Genomic DNA, 26,779 nt, shown 5'->3' on the forward strand with positions numbered 1-26,779 from the left:
TTGCATCTATCGGCCAAAGATTTCAAACACTTTCTTTTTCCCCGATGATGACAGCCTGCCAGTGACTAAATGAATTATTTGTTGTTAAATTTTACCCAATGAACAACAGTTTTTGTTGAAAATATGCAATTTCGTCAATTTTAAAGGGGAAGTCCGGCATCTGTTTTTATTTTGTTTGTTTTTTTTAACAGCAGGGGAGGAGGTGGCTGAATATAACATGCACCTATCTTTCTCTGGCTCCAGTGCAGGGTCCACTGTCCCACACTCCGGTTCCCATTCCCCCAGCCACGTCCTGGTCTCAGTAGGGACCCTGCTACAGCCGCTGACTGGCTGAACGGGGCTCACACGTCACAACCAGTGTTCCTGCTCAGACCAGAAAGCGGCTGGGGGAACGGGAACCCGAGTGGGGGACAGTGGACCCTGTACCGGAGGCGGGGAAAGGTGCATGTTATATTCAGCCACCTCCTCCCCTGCTGTTAAAAAAAAAAAAAAATACCAGATGCCGGACTTCCCCTTTAAAATTGATGAAATTGCATATTTTCAACAAAAACTGTTGTCCAGCACAACTGTTGTTCTGGGAACTGAAGCGGGGGATAGCAGACCCCTGCGATGGAGCCGGGGAGAGGTAGGTGCATGTTATTATGTTCAGCCACCAACTCCCCAGCTCTTTTGAAAAAAAAGGCCCGAAGTCAGACTACTACTTTAATCTAATGTGTATGGGTACGATAAGATTGTGAACCAAGTCAGCTTAAAAGAGGAGTTCAGAGAACATTTTAATTACAGTATTGTATTGCCCCCCAAAATTTATATAAATCATTAATATACACTTATTAAGGGAAATGCTTATAAAGTGCTTTTTTCCCTGCACTTATTACTGCATCAAGGCTTCACTTCCTGGATAACATGGTGATGTCACGACCCGACTCCCAGAGCTGTGCGGGCTGTGGCTGCTGGAGAGGATGATGGCAGAGGGACACTGAGGGACACAGGGCACTGGAGGGACACTGAGCATCCCTCTGCCATCATCCTCTCCAGCAGCCACAGCCCGCACAGCTCTGGGAGTCGGGTCGTGACATCACCATGTTATCCAGGAAGTAAAGCCTTGATGCAGTAATAAGTGCAGAGAAAGCATTTCCCGTAATAAATGTATATTGGTGATTTGTATAACTTTTGGGGGGGAATACCATACTTAAAAAACAATTTCACCGGACTTCTCCTTTAATTTCATGTATAAGACTAAATAAAACATGGCTGCTTTCTTGCAAAAACAGCACCATACTTACCCGTCAGAGGAGCTTAGCGCTACTACAATATAGCTGACAAATCCCAAAACAATCATGGTGACATTTTTCTAATTCTGTACAGCCCCTTTAAATAATAAGCATGGCCAGCATTTACTTAATTACGTCCATCTACAATATGGATAAATACCGATGTATGAACAATACGAAGACCTGCTGCCTTGGAGAATCCTAAACTTTTACCATCGCCGGAAAGGCAAAGAAGCCGTCATTATAACATCTTCCTTCTTGTTGCTTTTCAAATAAATTTTTCAACCCGGCACAAATACATGAAGACACATACAAGCATCTCCCAATAAATAACCTGTGACATCTTACTTAGAAGTAAATCTTCTCTGCTCAAGCAATCAAGATTTCACCTGTATTTATTAAAGGACATCGGCAACAGCACATGAAATAAGTATCAGACGTGGAAGACGCCGTGTCACGTTAAAAAGGGGGAAAAAATTAATTACGCATTCCAAACCTGGTCACTGAAGTCTTCTGGGAAGATCCTCTGCAGCTCCGGATCTGTAAATAATTGACAGATAATATTAATTGGCTTTGGATTAGTGAGCAAGCAGAGAATCATACATTAATATTTGATCAGAAGATGATAGAAATCCTGGCAGGGGATCCTGCGAGGGCAGCCTGGGTCTGTGTAGAGAAAAGCAAAGAACTCTCTCGGAGACTCTCCCTTTAGCCTCCCCCGAAAGATGAAAAAGGAGGAACAAAAATAAAGTTCGAAAAAAAGCTCGGCTGCCCCATTAAATCTAAACTGTTACCTGACACTACAACTAACCAGTTTTAAATTGACTTCCAAAGGAAAGAAAAAAAAAAAGTGTTATATTTTTAAAGAACGCTGACTGTTGTCAAATGGCCAGCAGAAGCACTTTGTAAGAGCTAAAAGCTGCGTCTGGTCTACCGGGGATGTGGGGAAAGCAGCGAGCTTGTTATCTGTCCTTTGATTCTAAAATGAGACACAGAAGCGTTCTGTCTTAGCGTAAACATTCGCTATATGCACACTCTTTATGTTCAGGTATATGGATTTATAACTTGTAACGCTTTCCAAAAAAACAAACAGAACATATACATGTATACACACACACTATATATATATATATATATATATATATACACACTGACATGGCAGATATTAATCTCTGATACATAGAAAACAGTCCAGACATTCTGCTACTTTGACTCCATAGCGTAAAATGAATTTAGTATAACAAACACCATTTGTCAGAAGGATTCGTAACACTTGGAAGCTGCTAAAAAAGTAATATATTTTTTTTTTTGTACATAGACATTGGTACATTAAAATAGAGTGAGTTTCCTTAAAGGAAAACCACCTGCTAGTTTTAGGACACCAAACCATTATGGGGAACATTTAACACTGTGTTTTCTGCCAGTTTTGAGCTCCAAAAAATGTACACTTCTTCAGAGGTTTATCCAGCCTTCAGGACTATGGGAAAGGTGGGTGTGGCTCAAGAGAAAAAAGGGGAAGGGCCTCCCCTGCACAGCACAGTCGCTATGGTTCATGGCAGTAACTGGTGTGGCTCTATGGTGGAAATGTAGTTAGCTTGGAGCTAGTGTAGATTACTTCATATAGCGCACAGGCAAATCCAAAGAAAGTGGGATTTTAGCGGAATTGAAATTCCACCCATGTGCTTACACAACTGCGATTGAATGCTGCCCAGCCCCCTTGTCCCATTAAAATTCCCTTTTTTCTTAATGGGGTCGCAGAGTCCATCCCCAGTGAGAGAGTACACCTCCTTGGAGTAACCGGCGCAGTATGAAAGCCCCAGAAGCTGGGGGACAGTGTCTGGGACTTTAATTCACAGTAAGAGCAAAATAAATTTAAAGGGGACAGTGGGGCTTGGCGACATTTAACTCTGGCTGTATTAACACTAGCTGACAGGTTTCCCTTAAAGCGGTTTCCAGAATTTTTTTTACAAAACTGACTTGTAGCCGCTAATAAAAAATAATGCCCAATTACTGGCCTCAGCAGTCCAATGTTGTACATGCCAAAAGAGACAATTGAAACCTTAGGCCTAAAGTGAATAATGTATGTGACATCATGAACTGTATAAGGTTTTTCTTCTCCCATTCCTGGCTATTGTAATCAGAAAAAACCTTTAACAACTAAATAACTCCAAATATCAAATCTTCTTGAGGCATTGAGAATGTCATGATTGACAGTGTGGTTTTCATTTAAAGGGAACCATTATCCATGAAAGTGCTACGTAAGCTATAGGCATCATGTTATAGAACAGAAGGAGCTGAGCAAATTGGTATATATCTTTATGGGAAAAGATTCAGTATAACTTGTAATTTATTTATTAATCTCTGATGTCTCCATGCTAAAGAGTCCAGTCCATTGAATGACACCGCCCACTGGACTCCTTATCACAGAATGAGCAGGGATTTCAATAAAAAAGTTATACTGAATCTTTTCCCACAAAGATATAAATCAATCTGCTCAGTTCTTCCTGCTCTATAACATGATGGTGATTATTTCCTAATAAGAAAAGGGAACCTAAGAAATCATTTTGGCCTAATTCACAAATTAAGAAAGTCAAAAGGATACAAAAATTTCTTGAAGCTTGCTAAAACTGTACCACAATCCTCACTACTGCAATGTGGAAAATACTCTTAGGGCCCTAGTATGTGGGCAGTTATTGGTAGGACAGATATCGCCCTGTGTAATAAGCGATCAGCTCATTTATCGGGATTGCATCTTTTAGGGTGTGTTCACACGTACAGGATCCGAAGCAGATCTGCAGCAGATTTGATGGTGCTGATTTGATGTTGTGTTCAGTTATTTAGATCAAATCTGCTGCGGATCCGCGGCAGAAAATCCGCTGCAATATGGTATTGTTAATTGGCCATACATCTTTCTGTGTAAGGGTGCCTTTACACGTACCGTATCACTGTGTATTTATCGCTGCGAGTTTCTCGCACATAAATCCACAGTGATACTGATTGCTATCAAGCCAATGTATGTGTATTCTCACTGCGTGTTTGGTGCGATTTTTACATGCGAGTTTTGATTATTATATGATTTTCACAGGCGAGTTCAACACCACAAAAAACGCAGCTACTTTCATGCGAGTTTGATGCGAGTTTTGTGCGAGAAATAAGCGGCGATACGGTACGTGTCAAGGCACCCTAAAAGGAAATGTGCAGAGGACAAGACTGGAAGGGCTGTATTACAGAGGTTGATCAGTAAAATAAAGGAGTGTGATCTAATAGATTGGCGATCGTTATACGGTCAATAATCGTGCAGCAAGGGATGTCCATGCAGCCCTTGCTTTAAGATTGTAAAATAATAAACCTACACATAACTCTTTGTGCTTCTACCCGCACTCCCTGGTAGAACTTCAGAGACAGTTTCTGAAGTAAAGGTTACTCAGCAAATCACTAGCGGTGGCATTGCAGTCTCGGCCAGTGATTGGCTGAGCGGCCTGTCACTTCAAAGACCGGGCTTTAAGCTCCACCAGCGGCTGTGAGCTGTAGGCAGCAGGCAGAAGTGAGGAAAACACTGGGAGCGTATGTATAAACGTTATTCTTTTTACACAGTCATCAGCCGTTGGCCGTGCATTGCTATCACACGTAGCGATGCAAGCCTGCCAGCTGATGAGTCAACAATGATTACCTATTGATTGTTTCATCAGCTGATCATTGTTTTTATTACACAGAGCTATAATCTGCCGAATTGGCTTGATTTGGCAGCTTATCGCTCCATGTAATAGTGCCCTAAAGGGCTGCACAAACAATACAAAAATTCTCCGTGCAGCCCTGCCCAAATGATAATGGAGTCTTGTACAGTTGAGCGCAATTCAAGCATACTTGAGCCTAATGGTTCAGCGTTTAAATATTGGTGCCTGAAAACATTAAATGCAGCCCTAAGGCTGCCTGGAAAACATGGATACATCCCATGTTCCCAGGACGCCCTAGGGCTGCATCCAACTTCTTCAACCACCAATAATCAAACGTTGAATGATCGGATTCGAGCATGCTCCAGTTGCACTCAATGCTAGAGACTTGTATTAAGCGCCTTAAATGAGTTCTGATCTACTTGATCAGGGGTCATATCAGGCATACGTCTGCCTCTATAATACCATTCTTAGGATCTAAAAATTGTTAGGTCTATGGTAGCAAAATTTTTAGTTTCAGACATATGGAAATCAACCCCACTGGTTGGAACACTTATTCTTGCTGCATAATATTTCACGGTTGTTAGTGGTAAAAGACTTTAACTGTGGTGTTTAGTTGCCTATTGTCTGAGAAAAATGCATGTGGGGCAAGGCAAATCCACAATATTTCTCACAATATGAATACTCATCCATGGGAAAAATCTTTTATAGAATTAGGCTGGGATTATAGCAATCGGACATTAGTGACATATCCCAGGGCTATACCACCAATGTCTGTGGCGAGCCAACCCCTTTAAGTTCTTTGCATAGCAATGAAACATTGTTTCCACAAACTAAAAACATTAAGAGCTATAAAGTGGAAGTGTTACGACCGAGAATAGAGAGGGTAAGGGAATGTCGGCGTTTGCCAAGTGAAACCACCAGTACACAAGTAGTTAGGGCAAAATAAGCCTAATTGTTTTCTCCAAAATCGGGAGTAGTTCATAACATTATCTTGCACATTTCCTTCGTGTCATTTTGGAAATCTAAATTAAAAAAGCAAAAATAGTCAGGTTCTCTTTTAAGTGTTATAAAACATTCGCCATACCCAAAAGCCGTGATCTACAGTATAACCCTTGCGCCAGAGGGACTGAATGTGCCAGTACAGTAAAGCAGTTCAAGCTGAATTAGCCTCAGACACCTTCTCCTTCTATATCATAATGCTTGCAAATATGTGAGCTAAGAGTTGCCTTGGGACACATCGCTAACAGATGCAGACTTCATAGCTCAGAGTTTTGATCATCGTGTCTGGGTGAGGCGATCCTACAATCTTTACAGCTCACTTCATTTTGTTGGGTTTGTAGCTCAAGGGCAATTGAATTCTTTCATGAGTAATTTTAATGTTTACATGTTCCTCGGAGTTGGCTTGAATACTGAGTTTTCATAGGCCAAATTTGTTTTACGAGCATGTTAATGCACGGATGGTTCCCATTGTAAACTTGAAAGCATAAATTCTACCAATGGTTACATTTTTTAAATAAACAGAACACAGAGTGACTGGGAATACCGTCAATGCCTCCCGTCTCCTGCAGTCATTACTGGCTCCCCATTAAATTTTGCTTTATTTACAAGTCTCTCTCCCTTAACTCCAAGACCTTACTCCCCCATTTATGTGTATGAGTCACTAAAGTCTACAATTGAGTCAATGGATATTATCCGGAATTATTCATAACTTCTTTTTTTTTTTTTTTTTTACTTTCTTGTAAAGTCATACAAGGTGTAACAAAGTAGCATACAGAAATGATCAAAATAAAGTAAAAATTTGTAAACAAAAAAAAAAAAATTAAATCAAAAAAGGTATGGACCAGTCCACCTTGCTATACTCAAAAGATTGGTAAAAAAAATCCAGTTCACAAAGAAATTTGTTAATAAAACCAATAGAGTTGATTTACCAAAGTTAAAGGTAAATAGATATGATGCTCTTTAAAGAGGACCTGTCACCCCCCGTGCCGGGGTGACAGGCTTCCGACCCCCCGTTAGCGCCCCCTATACTCACGTGATCCCGCCGGGTCCCGCTTCCTGAGCCGGTCGGGTCACGGAGATATCGGCGCCCGAAGCCCGCCCCGTGCTGACAGCAGATGCCCATAGAGTCAGATGCCCATAGAGAATGAATGGGGAGTCCGATGCTCCGTCATTCTCTGTGGGCATCGGACTCTCCTGTCAGCGCGCGCGCCGGGCTTCGGGCGCTGATATCTCTGTGACCAGACCGGCTCAGGAAGCGGGATCATGTGAGTATAGGGGGCTCTAACGGGGGGTCGGGAGCCTGTCACCCCGACACAGGGGGTGACAGGTCTCCTTTAAATAAACAAACCAGATTTGAGCTCTCATTGGAAAATGGAACCTGTCCCTACGGCCTTGCCCCACCAGCCTAGATTAAAGGGAACCTGTCACCCCCCGTGCCGGGGTGACAGGCTCCCGACCCTGTTAGAGCCCCCTATACTCACCTAATCCCGCCGGGTCCCGCTTCTGGAGGTGGTCGGTTGATGAAGATCTCAGCCGCTGCAGCCCGGCGCGCGCGCTGAGAGATGAGTCCAACACCCATAGAGAATGACGGAGAGTCCAGCGCTCCGTCATTCTCTATGAGCGTTGGACTCATCTCTCAGCGCGCGCGACAGGCTGCAGCGGCTGAGATCTTCATCACCCGACCACCTCCAGAAGCAGGACCCGGCGGGATTAGGTGAGTATAGGGGGCTCTAACGGGGGGTCGGGAGCCTGTCACCCCGGCACGGGGGGTGACAGGTTCCCTTTAAAGGATATCTCCCTATTGGGGTAGAGAGAGGGATCTAGAAATCAGGACAGGTGAGGCAGGCAGAAGACACAGGGTTTTCCCTCGATGACTTATAGTTCAGGCAGCATGACAGAATCCCTTTGGGGGGGCGGAAGTGAGCCGCTAAATAAGAAAGGTTTCTGCTTTGGAGGAATAAACAAAACTTTTCTAACCTAATATAACTGATGTATTTTAAAGGGGTAGTGCGGCGCTAAGAAATTATTCACAAAATAACACACATTACAAAGTTATACAACTTTGTAATGTATGTTATGTATGTGAATCGCCCCCTTCCCTGTTTTCCCCCACCCCCGCACGTGGACCTAGAAATGTAGTGTACCATTCATACCTGACGCGCATAGTCCCCGATCTTCTGTCAATTACGTAATCTTCGGGAGGCCGGACGAATCGCTGCAGCCGTCCCTGATGCCGGCCCCCCTCTGCCGCGTCACCGGCTGCTCAGCCGCGATTGGCTGAGCATAAGTGTGCTCAGCCAATCGCGGCTGAGCAGCTGATGACGTGTCTGCGTCATGGTGGGGGAACACGGGGAAGGGGGCGATTCACATACATAACATACATTACAAAGTTGTATAACTTTGAAATGTGTGTTATTTTGTGAATAATTTCTTAGCGCCGCACTACCCCTTTAATGAGACAATAGGGCACATTTACTATAAAACGTGACCCGATTCTGGGACATTTTTCCAATGCATCTGACAAAGGTAATGGCCTCGGTGGCAACACTGTGAACCAAAACTGCAACAGTGTCCTGAAACAAGATTCTGAGAACCAAAGATATACCCAATTTATTAAAGCAACTCTGTACCCACAATCTGACCCCCCCCCCCCCCCAAACCCGCTTGTACCTTCAGATAGCTGCTTTAATCCAAGATCTGTCCTGCGGTCCAATTGGCAGTTGATGCAGTTATTGTCCTAAAAAAACAACTTTTAAACTGACAGCCCCGTGCCCTATGGGAGTGACCTAGATTGTGTATGCATTAGGCTGGCACAACCTCTCTTGTCCCTCCTCCCCGCCCTCCTCATCATTAGGAATGCTCCAGGCAGATTGCCTACTATTCGTCAGCTGTGTCAGCCCGGCATATGGGCTGGATCGTTAGGACATCTGTGAAATGTTCAGCATGGACAAAATGTTTCAGTGGCATTCCTAATGATGAAGGACACATATTACCCTATTAGCTATCAGTGCCTGCAATCCGCTAAAAAGAGGCTGTTTTATGCTGCAGTGAGGTGTCAGGGAGGTGTTTGCCCTAGAAGGTAATGCCTCTTCGGCACTTTTGACCTTGCAGCACAAAACAGCATTTTTTCTTTTTAAAGTACCATATCACTGCTAGCATAGTTTTTTTCTTTAATAAAGGGGGTTGTCTGGGTTTGTTTTTTTTAAACCGACATTTTGACATTTCTGTAAACGGAGCTGTGGTCTTTGGGATTCTCATTTAGTAGCCACAGGGACTAAAAAGAAAGTTTTCTGGATAACGTAGGACATTCATGTGTCACATAGACAGCTATTTACTCCAATGACAACTGTGTAATGCATCGTTTTCCCTGTAAAGGCACTACAGTGGAATGAAACATTTGCGCTAAACCAGGAATGATTCTAAAAGGAGAGTACTCAGTCTTTCATTGATACATGTCTTCCAAACCTAAAGGTGTAAAATCACCCCAAGTCGAAGATGGATTGTCCAACGCAATCACTTTATAAAATGGTTGTGTGGTTGAAATACTTATTTATACAATTTGTTTATTTTTTCAGTCATCTGCGGCCACTTTGACTCTAGATATAAAAAGGTAAGGAAGTAAATATAAAATTGCAAAATGTACAGAAATAAAAAAAATGAAATGTTCAATTACTAGAAAAGGACTTCCGTATAGATACGTTTTCATTAGCGACATTATTTCCATAATGCAACAGTAAACATCTGCTGTACAAAGTATACAGAAATATTAATTTGAGGAAGAAGACGCTTCAGATAATTAATATTTTAATTGCTTGCGTTTGATTTGCAATTGTAGGAGGGGTTCCTTAAGTTTTTGATATGAAGATATTTCGGGGCATAAGTCTCAAGACACTAGTGTGTATGTAATAATTCATCATTAAGGCTAAAATTACTACTGACAGGAACAGCAGTTTATTCGCAACTTCCAGGGCTAAATGTGTAATCAGATAGTCTTCATGGAAAGCAAATCAGAACTACTAGCAAGAAAAAAAATAAAAATAAAAAAAGGGACGCTATATATTCACAGGTATCCATCGTATTGCTAAGGCTAGGTTCACATTGCGTTTTCAGCGTCCATTTAACGGATCCGTTTTTTGCAAAAAACGGATTGCAAAAAACGGATGCATTTGTGTCCATCCGTTTTTGATCCGTTTTTCCATTGACTTCCATTATAAAAAAAACGGATCAAAACGGATCCCTTTTTTTTTACGCACAATAAAGTACTGTTGACACTACTTTTTTAACCGTTAAAAAAAACGGATTCGTTAAACGGATGCTGAAAACGCAGTGTGAACCTAGCCTAAGGCTCTAAAGCTGGGGGATGCAGTAAAGAGCAGTGTAGAAAATAAGGCACATGTCTCTGGCAGCAGATGTAGTGGGTTATAACATACGGATGGTGCAGGTCACGTTGCAGAGCTGTAAACTCTCTATTGCCCTTTGATGCTGGAATACTGGTTACAAAGTTTCCTTTTTGGTCCTAGCACTTGCACTAAAAATATACAACGCTGCAGCGGTATCTCGGGCGGGCGATTCAGAGAATAAAAGGGGGCTCTGTTCTTTTTATGTGGCATTCATAAAAAATAAAGCACAAAGCAATCTGCATTGTATACTAGTATGGCTGTACAGAAAAGTTGCCTTTATGTGTACACTGAAGGTATGGGGTTCCAAGTCTCAAAGTAGAAAAGCCTGTTGCCAAGGGGTTGCCTCCCAGTGGGGAGGTCACCAAACCACCCTGATGCGTAGCCCCTTTAGTCCCACTCGGTTGCGAGTATTGGAACATAAATAGGGAAATGCCAGGGTGGCCCCTTTACGTCAAAGTCTAACTCTGTGGCGAGTATTGCAACATAACAAGGGTTTACAAAGGCAGGCTTCCCTTCCATGGAGGGATATCTGGCTATTTCCGTGTTTTGAGACTCAGAACTGAGGCTCCACGGTCCCCTTTTTTGCATATTTAAATGTATAGGGGGCAACGTATCAGTGGAGATTCTTGAGTGAGTACTCTGTTTGATTTTTTTGTTGCTGGTCTCCCTGAGCTCAGTTATAGCTGTGTTTTGTTGGGTTATTTTTAATTGCCCCAATTAGCCAGAATCCTACTCCACACTGACGAATGGGAAATACCCCGAAACAGCTGTCTGTGGATGGATGCCTGGCTTGGTAAACCCTTGTCATGTCACAATACTCACCACAGAGTTAGACTTTAATGTAAAAGGGGCCAACCTGGTATTTCCCTATTTATGTTCCAATACTCACAACCGAGTGGGACTTAAGGGGCTACGTATCAGGGTGGTTTGGTGACCTCCACACTGGGAAGCACCCCCTTGGCAACAGGCTTTCCTCCCCTGGAAGGATATCTGGCTATTCCCGTGTTTTGATACACGGAAATGAGGCTCCACGGACCCCTTTTTAGCACATTTAAATTTATAGGGGGCAATGTATCAGAGGAGACTTGAGTGAGTAATCCATTTGATATTTTGTTGCTGGTCTCCCTAAGCTCAGTGATTGCTATGTTTTGTAGGGTACTTTATGCTAAGAATATTAAATCTGCAGCATGTCAATTTAGGTTGAGAATCCTCAGTGTGTGTACGTACGTATGTGTATACATTTGCATATATATATATATATATATATATATATATATATATATATATATATATATATATATTTTTTTTTATCTCCTAGGCTTGTATACTTCTATGAAACAAAAGTGGCAAACACACAGAACCTAAACCCTAAAGCGAAGTAGAATGCAGTTAAACGCTCCCATTGGCAGCAGGCTACTCTTATTTATTTATGTATTTTTTACTAGCCTTCATGCTCTATAACATGTCAGATGTTTTTCATTGGCTTTGAAACAGTCTGGGAACATTTTATAAAATGTTTTATAGTTTATATGGAAAATAATCCCACTGAAAACTTTGTATCAAATGCTTATTCCAGTATCAACATTATATAATAACTTCGGTTAGGACTTGGGTCTCTTTAAATTCCACAAAAGAGCAAAGACTAAAGAAATAAAGTCGATGGTTAAGGGAAATTTTGGTTGGAAAAAAAACCTGTAAAATTCAACACCCCAGTGAAAATGTTTTTCACGTGTATGGTTTTCTAACCATGTGTCACATATGTTGGAGCTGTCACTTAGTAACAGGATCCACTGTATGAGAGCACCACCAAAAAAAAAACTCCATAGAATGCCCACTAAGCTAGTCAGTGACTGGGGTGGTGTCCCACCTTCCCACCTCAGTCACTGATTGGCTGAGCGGGCAATTAATCAGCCAAATACATTGCAGCTGGGAGGAGCTGCTGGAGGCTGGCGGCAGTCAACGAGACCCGAAAGCAGCTCTACAAGGCACGGGGGATAGGTAAGTATACTTTGTTTGTCCTGTTCCAGAACCCCCCTGCATTCTTGTAATTTTAATTTTTTTGCTTCACTGGACTTCTCCTTTCAACATATGCTTTTTGTAAGGTTCCATTTTGCAACCTATATTATAAAACAATCTTGTAGTTTTCATTTTAGCCGCAAAGCCTAAAACTAAGCTAACACTTCCAGTTTCGTAGAGATAATTTCCGAGCTGTGTCTTCCTTATCAACACTGACAGGAGAACAGTGAAAGGCATCACCAGTTACAGTTGAGGATCAGAGATCAGCCTTCCCTTCACTGTAGAATTACCTCTGGACAGGTTGCAGAGCATGCCTAGAAAATGTTCCCATTATTGTAAATAGGGCCTGGCTAGTCAATTGAGTCGATGGCCATGGAGCTTGCTGTAAAGAATATCTTTAAATTTTAAAGGGGTTGGCCACTTTATAGTAAAGTAGTTCAGTGCATAGTACAAGTAAGTGTACTCACTGTATATCTCACAAATGTAATATCAGAGTCCTCTCCTCCAAGCTGTACTCTGGTCCTGCTCTGGTTTGTTTCTGTCCATAAGATGGCCGACACAGAGGAGCATGTGACCATGCCCCGCACCCTGTGTCCTCCATAAACATCTACAGGCTGAGTGGCGGACACTAGAGGTCACATGCTCCTCTATGTCGGCCATTTAATGGACAGACACACCACAAAGCGGTGCAGTAAAGCCTGGAGGAGGGGAGCCTGATTTACTAATACTGTACACTGAACAACTTTACTATAAAAGTTGCCAACCCCTTTAAAAACAGCTCAGGCATAATAATGTAAAACAAATAAAAATTACAAATATACAATAGAAACATTAGAAAAAGAGAACATGTTTCACTATCTGGCTCTGATCTAGGAGATATATTCACTTTAAGACCAAAAATAAACTTTAAATACAAGATAATAAAGAATATCATAGGTTAATCAAATGATATATTTGGCCAAAAAGGGATGAGCCATCTCATTCCACTATTTCCCTTACATCCAGATTACCTTCGATAGGAAAGGTCTCCAGCAGTTTGGGAAAAATGGATTTTGACTCTGCACTGATCTTCAGCAAAGCGAGATTAATAGAGAGAAAAAGTACAATATAGTATTAAGGTTTAAATGAGATTACAGCCAAAAGACGGGAAAGGGAAAGAAGAGAACAATATGGAACAGAGCTTTGAAATTTATCCTGAACAATATAATCTTGTTGCTTAATTTCATGGAGTTTAGCGGCCTTCTCTTCTGCCCACAAGCCTGGACGTTAATCTATGCTGTAACCTGATTTAATTTTCCAGTTCATGGGATGGGAATCTGCTTGAAATGGTAAGTCGGCCAAAGCTGGGTTGCTCTTTTAAACAGAGCAAATTCTTCCCATGTCAAAAGAGTAACGCACAAGAAGAAATGTGTAAATCATGGAAACTGAATAACAGAGCGTACACATAGAGGTGGTGGTCAACAGATTCAGCGTACGTAATGATGTCACTTTTCCAGTAGAGGAATATTGAGCCGCAATGCTTATCAAAACATTTTTATGTCTTTTTAACAACATGTTCATCTTAACCCATCGAAAACACTGAAAACCAGGAATACCCTTTTCTGTATATCTATTCTGCGTTGAGCTAAAAGCCCTCATATATAATCGCACCCAATGTAAAGTGTCATTAGCACTAGGTAATCTATGTGAACCTTAACCTTATCTGTTAGAGGCCATAACAGCTGGTTGGGGCATTTTAATATCTGGCACCGAACCAAACAGTATTTTAAGATTTGGTCCCTGATTTAGTCCATTCACCATGATCCTTCGACACTGTTTACTTTAAAGTGTCACTGTAGTTTCTTGTGTGGTTTTGTTTTTTTTGTTTGTTTTTTTTGCAGAAAAAACAGGCAGTTTTTAGAAACTTTGTAATTGGGTTTATTAGGCAAATAAGCCATTATCTGCATTAAAAAAAACTTTCCCCAGCCCCCCCCCCTTCCTTCCTCTCGCTCATTCACTGCTCATTATCAGGAAATCACTAGGACAGTCGAGCCCTGTTTAATCTATGGAGAGGGGAGGGGGATTAGTATTACACAGTGTGAGATGTGTAAAAGCAGCTATTCAGAGGTCAGAGAGGTCAGTGCTGACTTCAGAGGAGATAGCCGGTGAGGTGATGTAGCTGTAAATTAACTCTTTGTTGTCCTGTTTTGATGCCTCATCTCCCTCCACCCCCCCTCTCCATAGAAAACCATAAAGACAGGGGGGGAGAGCGTCAAACTGCTTTTTCACAATAAAAATGCATTTTTCGGCTAATAAACCCAAGTACGTTTTTTAAAATTGCCTATATATTGATTTTTGCAAAAGAAATATTTAAACGACAGTGACACTTTAATCATTAGCCGTCCATGCTTCTCTTAACATCTCTGAACACCCTTTAAAACTCCAACAATTCTCTAGTAAGGAAGGTTTCATTAAAGAGCATCTCATGTTCACTGGTTGTGAGATCACAAGGTGCATCATGTCTTGAATTAGATGCAGAATTTTTAAGCCCAAAAAAAACAAGGCTGGTTTTAGACCCATGCTGGAGGCTCTGTTGGGTGCCCCATCGGAAATTCCAGCAACTCAGCATGCTGCACTATATTGACTGGTAAAACGCTGGACACCATACCAGAAGGCTGATGGACACCAAAGTAGTTGATGCAACAAAAGTTAAACAGATTTAAAATGTTACACAACTGAAGCAATACCATGTTTCCCTGAGAATAAAACACCCTCCTAAAATAAGACACCCCAACTACCCTAACCCTCTAGTCCAAAGTAAGGCATTCCCCCAAAATTAACTCTAAACTAGGGCACCCCCCGAAAATAGGTTGCCTGTTGCCACCCAGGACTCACCTAATCCCCTCGTGGACCTCCGAAGCCCGCACCTCAGGCATACTGGTCCATGGCTCCCACGTCCATAGCACGTCCCAATGCACACCATTGCGCGGTGCCCCTGACCCACATTGCAAAGCTGATGCGCTCTTTGTCTCGGGTGAGTGATGCAGGGAGGAGGTCTTATTTCTGTCTTCTCGGCAGGGAAGGGGCAAAAGGGGAAGAGAAATAAGACATCTGCCGAAAATAAGACATAGCGCCTGTTTTTGAGGGGGAAAAAAATATAAGGAACTGTCTTATTTTTGGGGAAACGCTGTATGCATTACTGCTTGCTGTGTCGTATGTAGTAAAGCATAATAAAAAAGAAAGAATTGATGCTATTTTGGTTTACTTTCAAATATATAAAAACAATTTGGCTCCTGATACAAGGCACTGATGACCTATACACTGTGTGCACCTAGCAGACAGAGATTGTACCTTCTGTTCCAACACCAGTAAACGAAGCTTCAGATGGTCTCCTCCATGAAAGAGCAATGTATATGATATTTCACTGAACAGGAACAGTTGAAGAAAGATGAAAATGTTATACCAAGGTAATGGCACAACTACTAGTCATATGCTGCTACATGTGTAAAACTAATTGAGTGATAAGACTGACTAAATTGGGGCTGGTAATTAAATAGGCTGTATTTATTAATGTGGGAAAATAATCCTTTACATCAAACCTCCTCTTTTGCAGACGTATTCCCTTCCTTGTGAAGGTCCCTTCCAGGTCACATTAAAATTATAGTAATTCATGCTCTAAGTTCATATGTAGGTGAGCGAACCTCGAGCATGCTTGAGTCCATCCGAACCCGAGCGCTCGGCATTAGCGGTGGCTGCTAAAGTTGGATAAAGGTCTAAGGTTGTCTGGAAAACATGGATACAGCCAATGACTATATCCATGTTTTCACATCCACATAGCCTTAGGGCTTTATCCAACTTCAGCAGCCACCGCTTATCAAATGCCGAACGATCGGGTTCGGATGGACTCGAGCATGCTCGAGGTTCGCTCATCTCTATTCATATGAGAAACCCAGTCCATACCCATGGATTTCTGAAGCTGGTTCTGACATCGCATACCTCACATTTTGACACAGTTTTGGGCATGAAACCTATAGAGCCCAAATATATCCTACTTCTAACATAAATCACAAAACCAAACAAAGGAAGAGAAAGGAAGATATTTTAGTTGGTAACCAAAGTTGGGTCATGGACCTGTACTGTGTGGTATTGGTTTAGCAATGCTAGAGAGTATTTGTGCTGCACTGTGGTATTTGTTCAGCACTGCTGGAGAGGTATTTTGTGCTGCAATGTTGGAGAGGTATTTGGTGCCACACTGCGGTAACTGTTTGGTGCTGTGTGATGTGAACAGCCTTGGTAAAACAGTTTGTGCAGATTAGATGCTCTTCCTACTTTAAAAAAAAGAAGCTACTATGAAGGTCAGATTTTTAAGGCTGTGGTGTGCAATATGTGATCCCAGAGTCCAGGATCCTGTGCACACAAACATACAGGCACAGGGCTGTGGAGTCGGTAAGCCGCAGCTCCAACTCCACCTCCTGAATTTTATCAAGACCGACTCCAACTCCGGCTCCTTCATAAATGGCCAGTCAGATACCAGGAGTTATTTATCACACTGGCTCAGCAGCTTCTCCCTACATGATCCTGGGGCATCTGAGGGAATGAGAAAAGATATAAAGCAGCTTCTCCTGTGTGTGCAGTGGATGCAGCCAGTCTCCAGCCTCCATGTCCTGAACTACTTACAACTAGACTAGATGGAGCAGGTGATCTTTTCCTGTTGACAACCTTAAATGTTTCTAACTAAATATTCACCATACACACAGAAACACTGCTAACAATGCCAGATACCTGTACCTATAAAATTCATATCAAAACTCAATTTTAAATTGTTCTAAGATTTTTTTTAAGCTGGAGTTGGAACATTTTTTCCGACTCTGACTCAGACTCCAGCCAAAACTAGTTCCGACTCCAACTACATGACTCCAGACTCCACAGCCATGTACAGCCAATGTTCCTTCTCTTTCTACCCATACTCGTTCAGCATTGTGTGCCTACTCGGTGTAAAATGGTGTTAAGCACCACTGTAACTAAAAGGTATGGATACTCCTCCTTTTAGGGCTTTAATTCATCAGAATGGAGGTCATACCCTGTAGGCAAACAATAGTATAAATGATGCCAAGATCAACAGGTTTTAAGTAGAGAGAAAGAACATTTTATAGCGCATTTTGAAGCAGGACTCTAAATGAAATTCTGAACAAATAACTGGAAAAAAAAATCCGCTTTCGCTACTATTCTCCAAAGAGATGAAAACATCAGATATAACAAATGCGGCTAAATGATTGACTTGAGCAAGACATGTAACCGGGAGAAAAGCAAACATGAAAAGACTAGAACAATTCCGATAACCTGAAAAAACGAGCTCAGTATTACCTGACGGAAAGATACTTTCTAGTCTAAGGTCCTTTACTGACCCAGAAATAGACTATACACAATAGTAAGCTAATGTTTGCAGGAAAAGGACACATAAAGAACCAAAAAAATAGATTAAAAAAAACCCTGTCAGTATAGAATATAGTAAAAGTTCTGCAGCCTAATTCTTCTAGGATATGCCATATCAGAAGTATACTGGTGGCCAATGAAGGAGAAAGATGCTGAACCCCATTCCTTTTGATAACTGCAATAAATTAATTTACTGAAGAACATCTTTCTTTCATTTTGTTCTCCTTTCAAATACCAAGCATATTCCTCATTTGGTCTGTGTTAAAAATACATCTCACTAATGAGATTTTTTGGGTACAACTAGCGAAACTTGCTCATTTACATTTTTGACTCCCAGAAAAAGTTAACATCCAACTGTATGTGTAGCTATGGCATCCACAGTTCATTTGATGTACAAAAAATTAATTGGTTCTCTTTCTGCGTCGGAGAAATAGAAGAACAGAACAAAGCACTGATATAACCACCTCGCCTTCTTGTTGCATAATATTTCATACACACAGAGAAGCTCAGGTTTGGAATATTAAATGCAGCCTAATGATCTGTGAAACATTAAAAAAAAAAATACACAGATTATTTGGAATTCTTTTATTTTCTTGCTATGAAATCAGAAAACAAGCAAATAAATCTCATTAAAATGAGAAAAAAAATGAGAATTATGAAACATATCAATAGGGTGATACAGAAATTGATACAATGTGTATTAAAGTATGATGATTCAGCAGCCATCACACAACAGTTACCAATAGCTGGTGGCCCTAGCGCTGCCAGGAAAATATGGATACAGCCAATGGCTTATGGTTCTATCCATGTTTTTCAGGCATCCAACTTCAAATGCCACCCTCTCAAAATTGGCAAGTTTGTTCATCACTACATATGATTTATAACCTCTAAGGGCCACATGTATCATCCTGCGAACGGATGATTTTTGTCGGAAAGTGCCGATTTGCGTATTTTTTATAAGCAAATGGCCGATTTGCGAATAAAATATTCGCAAATCGGCACTTTCCGCCGAGTACGCCAGGGGGGCGGAAAGGAAGCGTGTAGTGGGCGGAACGGAGGGCGCGGACTCAGAGTCCGCGTGATTTACCATCTGTTCCGCCCAAATATACGCCGAAAACCTACTCCAGTCCTCAGCTGGCGTAGGTTTTCGGCGGTGCGCACTGGCGCGCACGGAATTTATGTAGAGGCAGTCCGCCTCTACATAAATCTCCGTAGCGCCGTTGGCATTTTTAAGTCCAGCGTAAAAAACGCCGGACTTTATAAATGCCCCCCTAAGTGTGGATCATTCTAGTAGTCTTGGCGCAAAACGATTAATAGTACAGTAAAGGGGTTATCCAGTCTTAAAAACATATGGCTTCAGACACTGTCATGCTGCACAGAATCTGAGGACAGGGGTGGCGCTCCTAAGGGCCCTATTCCACAGGACGATTATCGTTTGCATAATCGTTAACGATTAACAATCTCAAACGACTATTGCGAAAGACCTGAAAACGATAAAAATAGGTCCAGGTCTTATAAAGCGATCAACGATTTCTCGTTCGGTCGTTAATCGTTAACTGCATTTCAACCAAACGATTATAGTTTAGATTCGAACGATTTAACGATAATCTGAACGATAATTGTCCGGTGGAATAGGGCCCTAAGGCATAACAGTGTCTGGAGACATGTTTTTGTAAGACTGGATACTGTTCATCGTTTTGCGCCAAAACTTCTACAATAATCCGCACCTAGAAGTTTTCAGTCACTACATTGGGCCTACATCGCATCGTGGGGGTTGTTGATCACCGGGATAACCAGTCTGGCTCATTCTAATCATTTTGTGTTCCATAGAGTTGTGCCTATTCCTTAGCACAACTCCACCAGGTTAGGTTGGCTTTTATTTTTATGAATAGGATTGGTCACATCGGGATACTACAATTTACAGCACCCCCTATGTTTTGCTGTGTGTTTGTCTATTGTATCTACATAAGACTTATGTAAGTCAATACCCATATGCCAAGCTTTGTCTAAGGCATTACTTTAGCTCGCCAATCAGTGTGCTCCGGCAGGGCAGCACACTGATTGGCTGAATGGGACGTCTAGCCGGGAACCCCCGAAGCAAGCGAATCGCGAAACAGGTAGTGAATATGCTCCATTCAGCATGGGGTTAAAGGGACGGTCTTCCAACATACTGGCAGCAAGATGTCAATCCTGTTGTATGTCTGCCCATAGACATTACAGGTCAGGGATCCGCAGCGGATCTCGCTGCGAATTTGCAGCGAAAAATCCGCTGCGGATTAGTCATGTGTGTTTTGACCCTAAGACAGTCTAGTTTTAAGAGGTTATTCGGTTACCTAAAAATATATAATGAATCATTCCTCCCCCCGGCATAACAATTCATTCCATACATGTCATTAACTTTAAAGTCTCCTGCTCCCAGTTCTGAGCTGCTGCTTTCTGCTAAAGACACAACAATGTGTGTGTGAGACTCTCTCTCATTGTGAGACTCTCTCTCCATCTTCCTCTCCCTTTCTGCAACATTGTAGCTTTTTTGAAATGCTAGGAGGGTAAATCTGAAGTCAAGTTGCTGATGAACTCACTGTGATTATCACGCCCGCATTACAAAATTGCTACAAAGTTGCAGACTGTTAACAACAGCCGTCTTATAAGAAAGGGGGGGGGGGAGGGATTGAGAGCATAAATTGACTGAACAGCTCAGATAGAGTTTTCTATGTCTTTAGCAGAAAGCAGCAGCTTAAAACTAAGGGATGGAGAAAGAAAAGGTAAAGATATGTTTGGAATGAATTGTTAGTTTACAGTAGGGGGGGGGGGGGGGGTGATTCAACATATTTTACCTGACCAGATAACCCTTAAAATTCGAATCATCTGTTTATGGGATAAGCTTTATGTAAAAGAAAATGAGTACATTTTTGGTGCAGTTAAGGCATAACCTTTTTTTACAAAAACCACACCCAGTTTTATTAAGCCGCGCCCCTTGTCTACAAAATGTCAAAAATACATTGAAAAAGGGGAACAAGTCTTGTAAACAGGAAGTTTTGACTATTCCCTCCTCTGGCAAATCAGGCAAATGGGCTGCACATAATAAAAAATGTGAAGCTGACAAGCCGCATCCCTTTCAATTTCATTACAATAAAAAATTATTGTTAATCATTTGGTTATGGTAACAATGTCCCCTGTGCCCCCATAAATCAATAATGTCCCCTGAGCCACCATACAGTAATCATGTTAATGCCTCTCTGCCCTCATAAATAATGCCTCTGGTGCCATCATACAGTAAGAGTGCACCCCCACAGTGACCCCATATTGCAATAGCGCCCCCTGCTGCCCCATACTATAACAGTGCTCCAATTTGGTAATAATGCCCCCTGTGCCCTCATACTGTAATAATGCCCATAGCCAAAGATGCAAATAAGGGTCAAATGCTTGACTATATCATTATTTCAGATACAGATTGAGAGCTACAGCTATCAATATCAGCGCAACTTTCTGTGCTTGTTCGTTGTATCCACGTGACTTAAACTTTCCCGAAAATCCAGAACCAAAACATTCTCCCTTCACCTACGTAAAAATACTATATCTCTGTAGGAGTGGAACAGCCATTTATCAAGACTATGGACTGTAATGGCGTAAACTATGATTTATGTACAGATTGCTGCCAGCCATCTGAATTTTACCCACAGGTTTAGCAAATTCTGCTGTAATGTTACTAGTGATTTATTATATCCTACACTTAACATGCAATACCTTGTGGAACTGGAGCTGCCATCCAAAAAAAAAGGACAATGTATTTTGGTGGATGATTGAATACGCTGCTCGGGAACCCCCAAGCTGCCCCTACATACATTTCCAATTACAGCTCTATTGTCTTGGAGAAATAAGTTCATCATAGCATTACATTTTATTTGCAATCCATTTCCCAGCATAACGTGTGCAAAGTAAAACTGAATCATCACAAGGATGTGACTCAGCACAGCGGGAGGCTGGCTTAACCCTATGCAAGCCCAATACTATTCAACAGGCTTGGGTCTGGTCACAACCTTTCATTCTTCTACTATTTGCATGCAAATCTATATATAAAGCCTTTTCTCCAGAAAAAGAAAAAAAAAGTATGCCGTCTATCTACTGATCCCAACTGCATAAAAACATCCATTTCCCCCAATTTCGTAAAGTCCGTGCTCTCTGTGGGAATCTGGATTAAAGGTGCAGGAAACATATACATGGAAAACAGATTCTTTCACCTACAGGTCACCGGTTCAGTTCCGGGCTGGATGAGAAGTGACTGAAAGTTATTAGCATCAAACGAGCCAAAAGAATCCTATGAGTTATTGGGCTCAGGACAGTTAAATGGACAGGTGCTCGTGTCACTTACCACCGCTGCTTTACACATGGCTGCATTTACCCCGGCAGAAAGGAGTAAGAAGGATTTGCAGTAAAGTAGAAACTAAATAATTAAAGATGGTAATAAATTACTGGTTACAAGGACCGCTTACTGTCATGCATCAAGTCCCTGGGAGGGAAGGTAACGCTACATATGAGGTGGAGAGGCAGAGGGAGCACTAGAGAGAAAGCTAGAGGGACAGAGAGCTGAAGATAATGCTAGTGTTAGAGAGCACAAGAACTAAAGAGCAAGATATAGTGAGGGCCAGAGAGTTAAAGAGAATACTAGAGATTTATGCACAGAGTTACAGTCAATCACAGCAACTGTCAGCACTTGCCCGGGTGCTAACGCTGGCCCAGGGTGGCTAGCGGCACACCCACAATTCCAGCCAGTTTCTAAGTGCGTATCTGGAGCTGTCCGGAATTCCAGATGCTGCCATAGGGTTTTATGCGGTATCCATGCCAGAATTCCAGGTGAAAATAGGCCAGGATCTATATAATTTTGGGCCATTTTCTGGATCGGACACCTTTCAGAAAAGTCATGAAGGGTGTCCATGCTCAATACAACCCTATGGGTCAGGAAATCAATCCTGATTTCCTGATAAGAAATCCGGATAGATTTTCCTGACGTGTACATTGGGCCCTACCAAAGGATGGCATTTTACATACTGGTCTTTAGCTGAAGCCAGTTGGCACAAATTGCTGCAAAATCATAAAAGCAACTCTGTACTCACAATCTGCCTTCGTCACTCCCAAACCGCTTGTACCGTCAGATAGCTGCTTTTAACCCAAGATCTGTCCTGGGGTCAGTTTGGCAGGTGATGCAGTTATTGTACTAAAAAACAACTTTTAAACGTGCAGCCCTGTGTCAAACTTCCGTGGCCTAGAGTATCTGTGCCCTAACTTTGCACCACCCCTCCGTTCCTCCTCCCCACCCTCTTCATCATTAGAAATGCCACTGGCAGGATTCTACCTATTCCTCTGCAGTGAACACTGCACAGGTGCCTTAACGATCCAGACCAGGTGCCATGTTCACACAGCTGATGAATAGGAGAATACCTGTCTGGGGCTTTCCTAATGATGAGAAGAGCAGGGAGGAGGGACAGATAGGTTGTGCCAGCCTAATGCATCACCTGCTGAGCGGACCCCAGGAGAGATTTTGGATTAAAAGCAGCTATTTGACGGTACAAACGGTTTGGGGTGGGCAGACTGTGGGTACAGAGTCACTTTAAGAGGTTCAGTCCTCAAATAAATGAGCCATGTCTGCAGCTGTCTGTGCAAAGTGGATTTCAGCTACAATTCCCACTAGTTTCTGGTGTAAACCATATTAAATGTGCCAGGTTGTGGGAGGCCAGGCCCACTAAGCTCTGCCTACTTTGAGAACTGGTGACCACAGCATTTCCACCTTGTCTGAATGTGACCTTAGGGTATAGTCACAGTATTATAAAATATTTATCACATGAGTTTGCCAAATTTGAAGCAACAAAACAAAACATAAAAAAAGAGGAAAAAACAACTTCATAATATGGCCGTTATAAGGAATGCACACGGCCTGTCATTTAGACTTGCACCTTCTTTATTTTGCCTCTAGAGTCACCAAATTGCTTTTATATCAGATTTTGTGATTACATCTTGGCAGCATGATGTTATTTATATTGGTGTTTTGCGCTTCAGGATGACATTTCTTGCTGACACTGGTTACAGTAACAGGTGTCTTATAGGTAGTGTTATGAATATTTACAAATGTGGGTATTAGTGTCAATATCTTTTAGCTGAATAAGAACATGGTATAAATAGGTCCTTTTAAGTAAAACACAGACAGCTGCAGCTTTAAATGAGCTCTGTTATTTCCTATAAGATTCACAGCAAATGTATACCGCTGGTGTTTATCTTGGTTGGTGACTAACTACTGGTGTCGGAATACAATACTTTCCCCAAGTCCAGGAGGGTGATCAGCTAAAAAATAAAATCTACAAACAATCCTTGCAGCCTCACTATTCATTTAAATAGGAGCTGAGGCTGCCGTACCCTAGCGCCGCTACTACATAGAGAACAGAGCCACTTGCCTTCTGCTCGGTTTTCATTTTAGTGAAAGCGCCAAGCAGCTTATGAAATGTTTTCTCTTGAAAAACCTCTTTACTATTAGGGCATGTTCACACTGAGTAAATCAGGTGGAATTCTGCGGTGGAACTTTCTGCTGCGTAATCCCACCAGTCGCAGTGTCCCATAGACTGTCTATGGGACAGTGCGCGCTCCTCCGCTGCCGCGGCTCTCTGCACAGGGAAGTGACACGTCACTTCTTTGAGCAGAGAGCGGCAGCAGCGGAGTAGCACGTACTCTCCAACAGACAAGCAATGGCACAAAGACCGACGGGATTCTGCGGCAGAAAGATCCGCCTGATTTACTCAGTGTGAACATACCCTTATATTCTCCTGATGGTTTACATGAGGAACAAGATCAAGAGAAGCAAAATAAACAAAAATGTATTTTGAAAATTGATATTTTCTTTAAGGGTAGCTTCACACATACCGTATCGCTGCGTTTTTGGTGCGATTTTTACATGCCAGTTTTGATTTTCACATGAAAATCATGTGAAAACCAAACGTGCATGTAAAAAATGCAGCAAAAACGCAGCGATAAAAACACAGGGTTAAAAACGCAGCGTTAAATACGCAGCGATACAGTACGTGTGAAGGCACCCTAAATGTTATGTAGAGACATCTGAAAAGTTTCAATCAGAAGACCCCCACCGATAACATAAAATTGGGAAAAGTTTGCACTTAGCATGTTCTCTCTCACTTCTGTCTTCACAACTGAAATGGACTTTTACAGAAAATGTATAGGACTGCCTTCAAACCATCATTGACACTGGATGTTCAAAACTTCTGATATGTCTCTATGACACATCATAAGGTATTCTTTTAAAGGGAACCAATCAGCATATTTGTGCTGACTCCAAGTCTCCTATGGTGTCGGGGGTTCCGTAGACTTCAAATTGGGTAAAATGCTTTTTAATCCTGTGTGTGAGGCAGGGGAAGAGCCGATAACTAGTCACCTGGGCTGTGACTAGTCACGTCCCTCTGTTCTGTCAGAACACTGTGCGGGGTTGATTGACAGACAAGGAGGTCATTAGCACCCCGGCCCAGATGAATAGTTCATGGACTACTTTGGAAAGATGATTACTACTTTTTATATGATAAAAGGATCAATGAGGGTTGTTTTTTTTTTTTTAAAGGGGTAGTGCGGCGCTAAAAAATGTTCACAGAATAACACACATTACAAAGTTATACAACTTTGTAATGTATGTTATATCTGTGAATCGCCCTCTTACCGTGTCCCACCACCCCCGCCCGTGTACCCGGAAGTGTGTGGTGCATTATACATTACCTGATCCGTGTTGAGGGCCATCCGCCATTTTGTGCCAAACATCATCTTCGGACGTACGGCCGAATCCCTGCCGCCGCCCCCACTCCGCCACGTCATCAGCTGCTCAGCCGCGATTGGCTGAGCATAACTGTGCGGCTGAGCACAGTTGTGACGCAACGGAGGGGGGGCGGCGGCGGCAGGGATTCGGCCGTCCGTCCGAAGATGATGTTTGGCACAAAATGGCGGACGGCCCTCAACACGGATCAGGTAATGTATAATGCACCACACACTTCCGGGTACACGGGCGGGGGTGATTCACAGACATAACATCCATTACAAAGTTGTATAACTTTGTAATGTGTGTTATTCTGTGAATAATTTTTTAGCGCCGCATTACCCCTTTAACTTATTTTTGGCTTAGTAGTAGAAGCCGCCTAACAGAGAAAGCCACCACTACTAAGCTGGGGCTTAGAGTTAGCTGGTAGATTGTCTAACACTAATCCCCCACTTCTTACCCTGTTAGCCACCACCACCAGAAGTACTTTAAAGTGACACCGTCACCCCCTTAGTGCATTCTGACATCTCTACACAGGTGTAAAGGGTAAATTTAGTGTTTTTCATATCTTATTTCATATCATACGTCATGGTGCTTGTTCAAGTAAAAAGTGTCCTTTTATCAACTGCAGATTGTATTAAGTGGGCGTGGCCTCGCGGCACTAGCGCCACATAACCCCGCCCACAACGGCATGGTTGGCCCCGCCCCCTTGACGCCCATTGGTTGTCCAACGTAAAGGGGGTGGAGTCTAGACCTTTCGGCCAGCCTGTTCCAATGGCCGGCGAGGGGGCGGGGCCAATTGCGCCGTTGTGGGCGGGGTTATGTGGCGCTAGTGCCGCGAGGCCACGCCCACTTAATACAATCTGCTGATGATAAAAGGACACTTTTTACTTGAACAAGCACCATGACATATGATATGAAATAAGGTATGAAAAACACTAAATTTACCCTTTACACCTGTGTAGAGATGTCAAAATGAACAAAGGGGGTGACAGTGTCACTTTAAGAGCCAGAAACAGTCAGGCCTTGAGAGTCAGAAAATGACGATCAAGGACCGGGCAGCAGCAGACTGGTGTTATTAGGCTGGCAACAGCTAAAATAAATTACCCTTTCCAGTATTAGGCTGCTACTGCTTGGTTTTGTATCTGGCTGGTTATGGAAAATAGGGGGGAACCCCATGCATTAGTTTAATAAATAAATGCGTCCCCC

General features: G+C 42.3%; 1 protein-coding gene across 5 annotated transcripts in view; it reads right to left on the reverse strand.

Moving 5' to 3' along the window:
* Positions 1-26,779, reverse strand: part of DENND1A (DENN domain containing 1A) — a 539,466-nt gene that overhangs the window by 442,088 nt on the left and 70,599 nt on the right. For 4 of the 5 annotated variants that reach the window (XM_069985725.1, XM_069985726.1, XM_069985729.1 and 1 more), the window contains exon 3: positions 1,768-1,811. The exons of the other annotated variant lie outside the window; for it this stretch is intronic. In XM_069985725.1, the coding sequence (XP_069841826.1) occupies positions 1,768-1,811 (44 nt within the window). The remainder of the gene's footprint in view (positions 1-1,767; positions 1,812-26,779) is intronic. 5 annotated transcript variants of the gene reach the window in all.

Source organism: Dendropsophus ebraccatus, chromosome 10 (assembly GCF_027789765.1).
Source record: "Dendropsophus ebraccatus isolate aDenEbr1 chromosome 10, aDenEbr1.pat, whole genome shotgun sequence".
In the NCBI taxonomy this organism is placed as follows: Eukaryota; Metazoa; Chordata; class Amphibia; order Anura; family Hylidae; genus Dendropsophus; species Dendropsophus ebraccatus.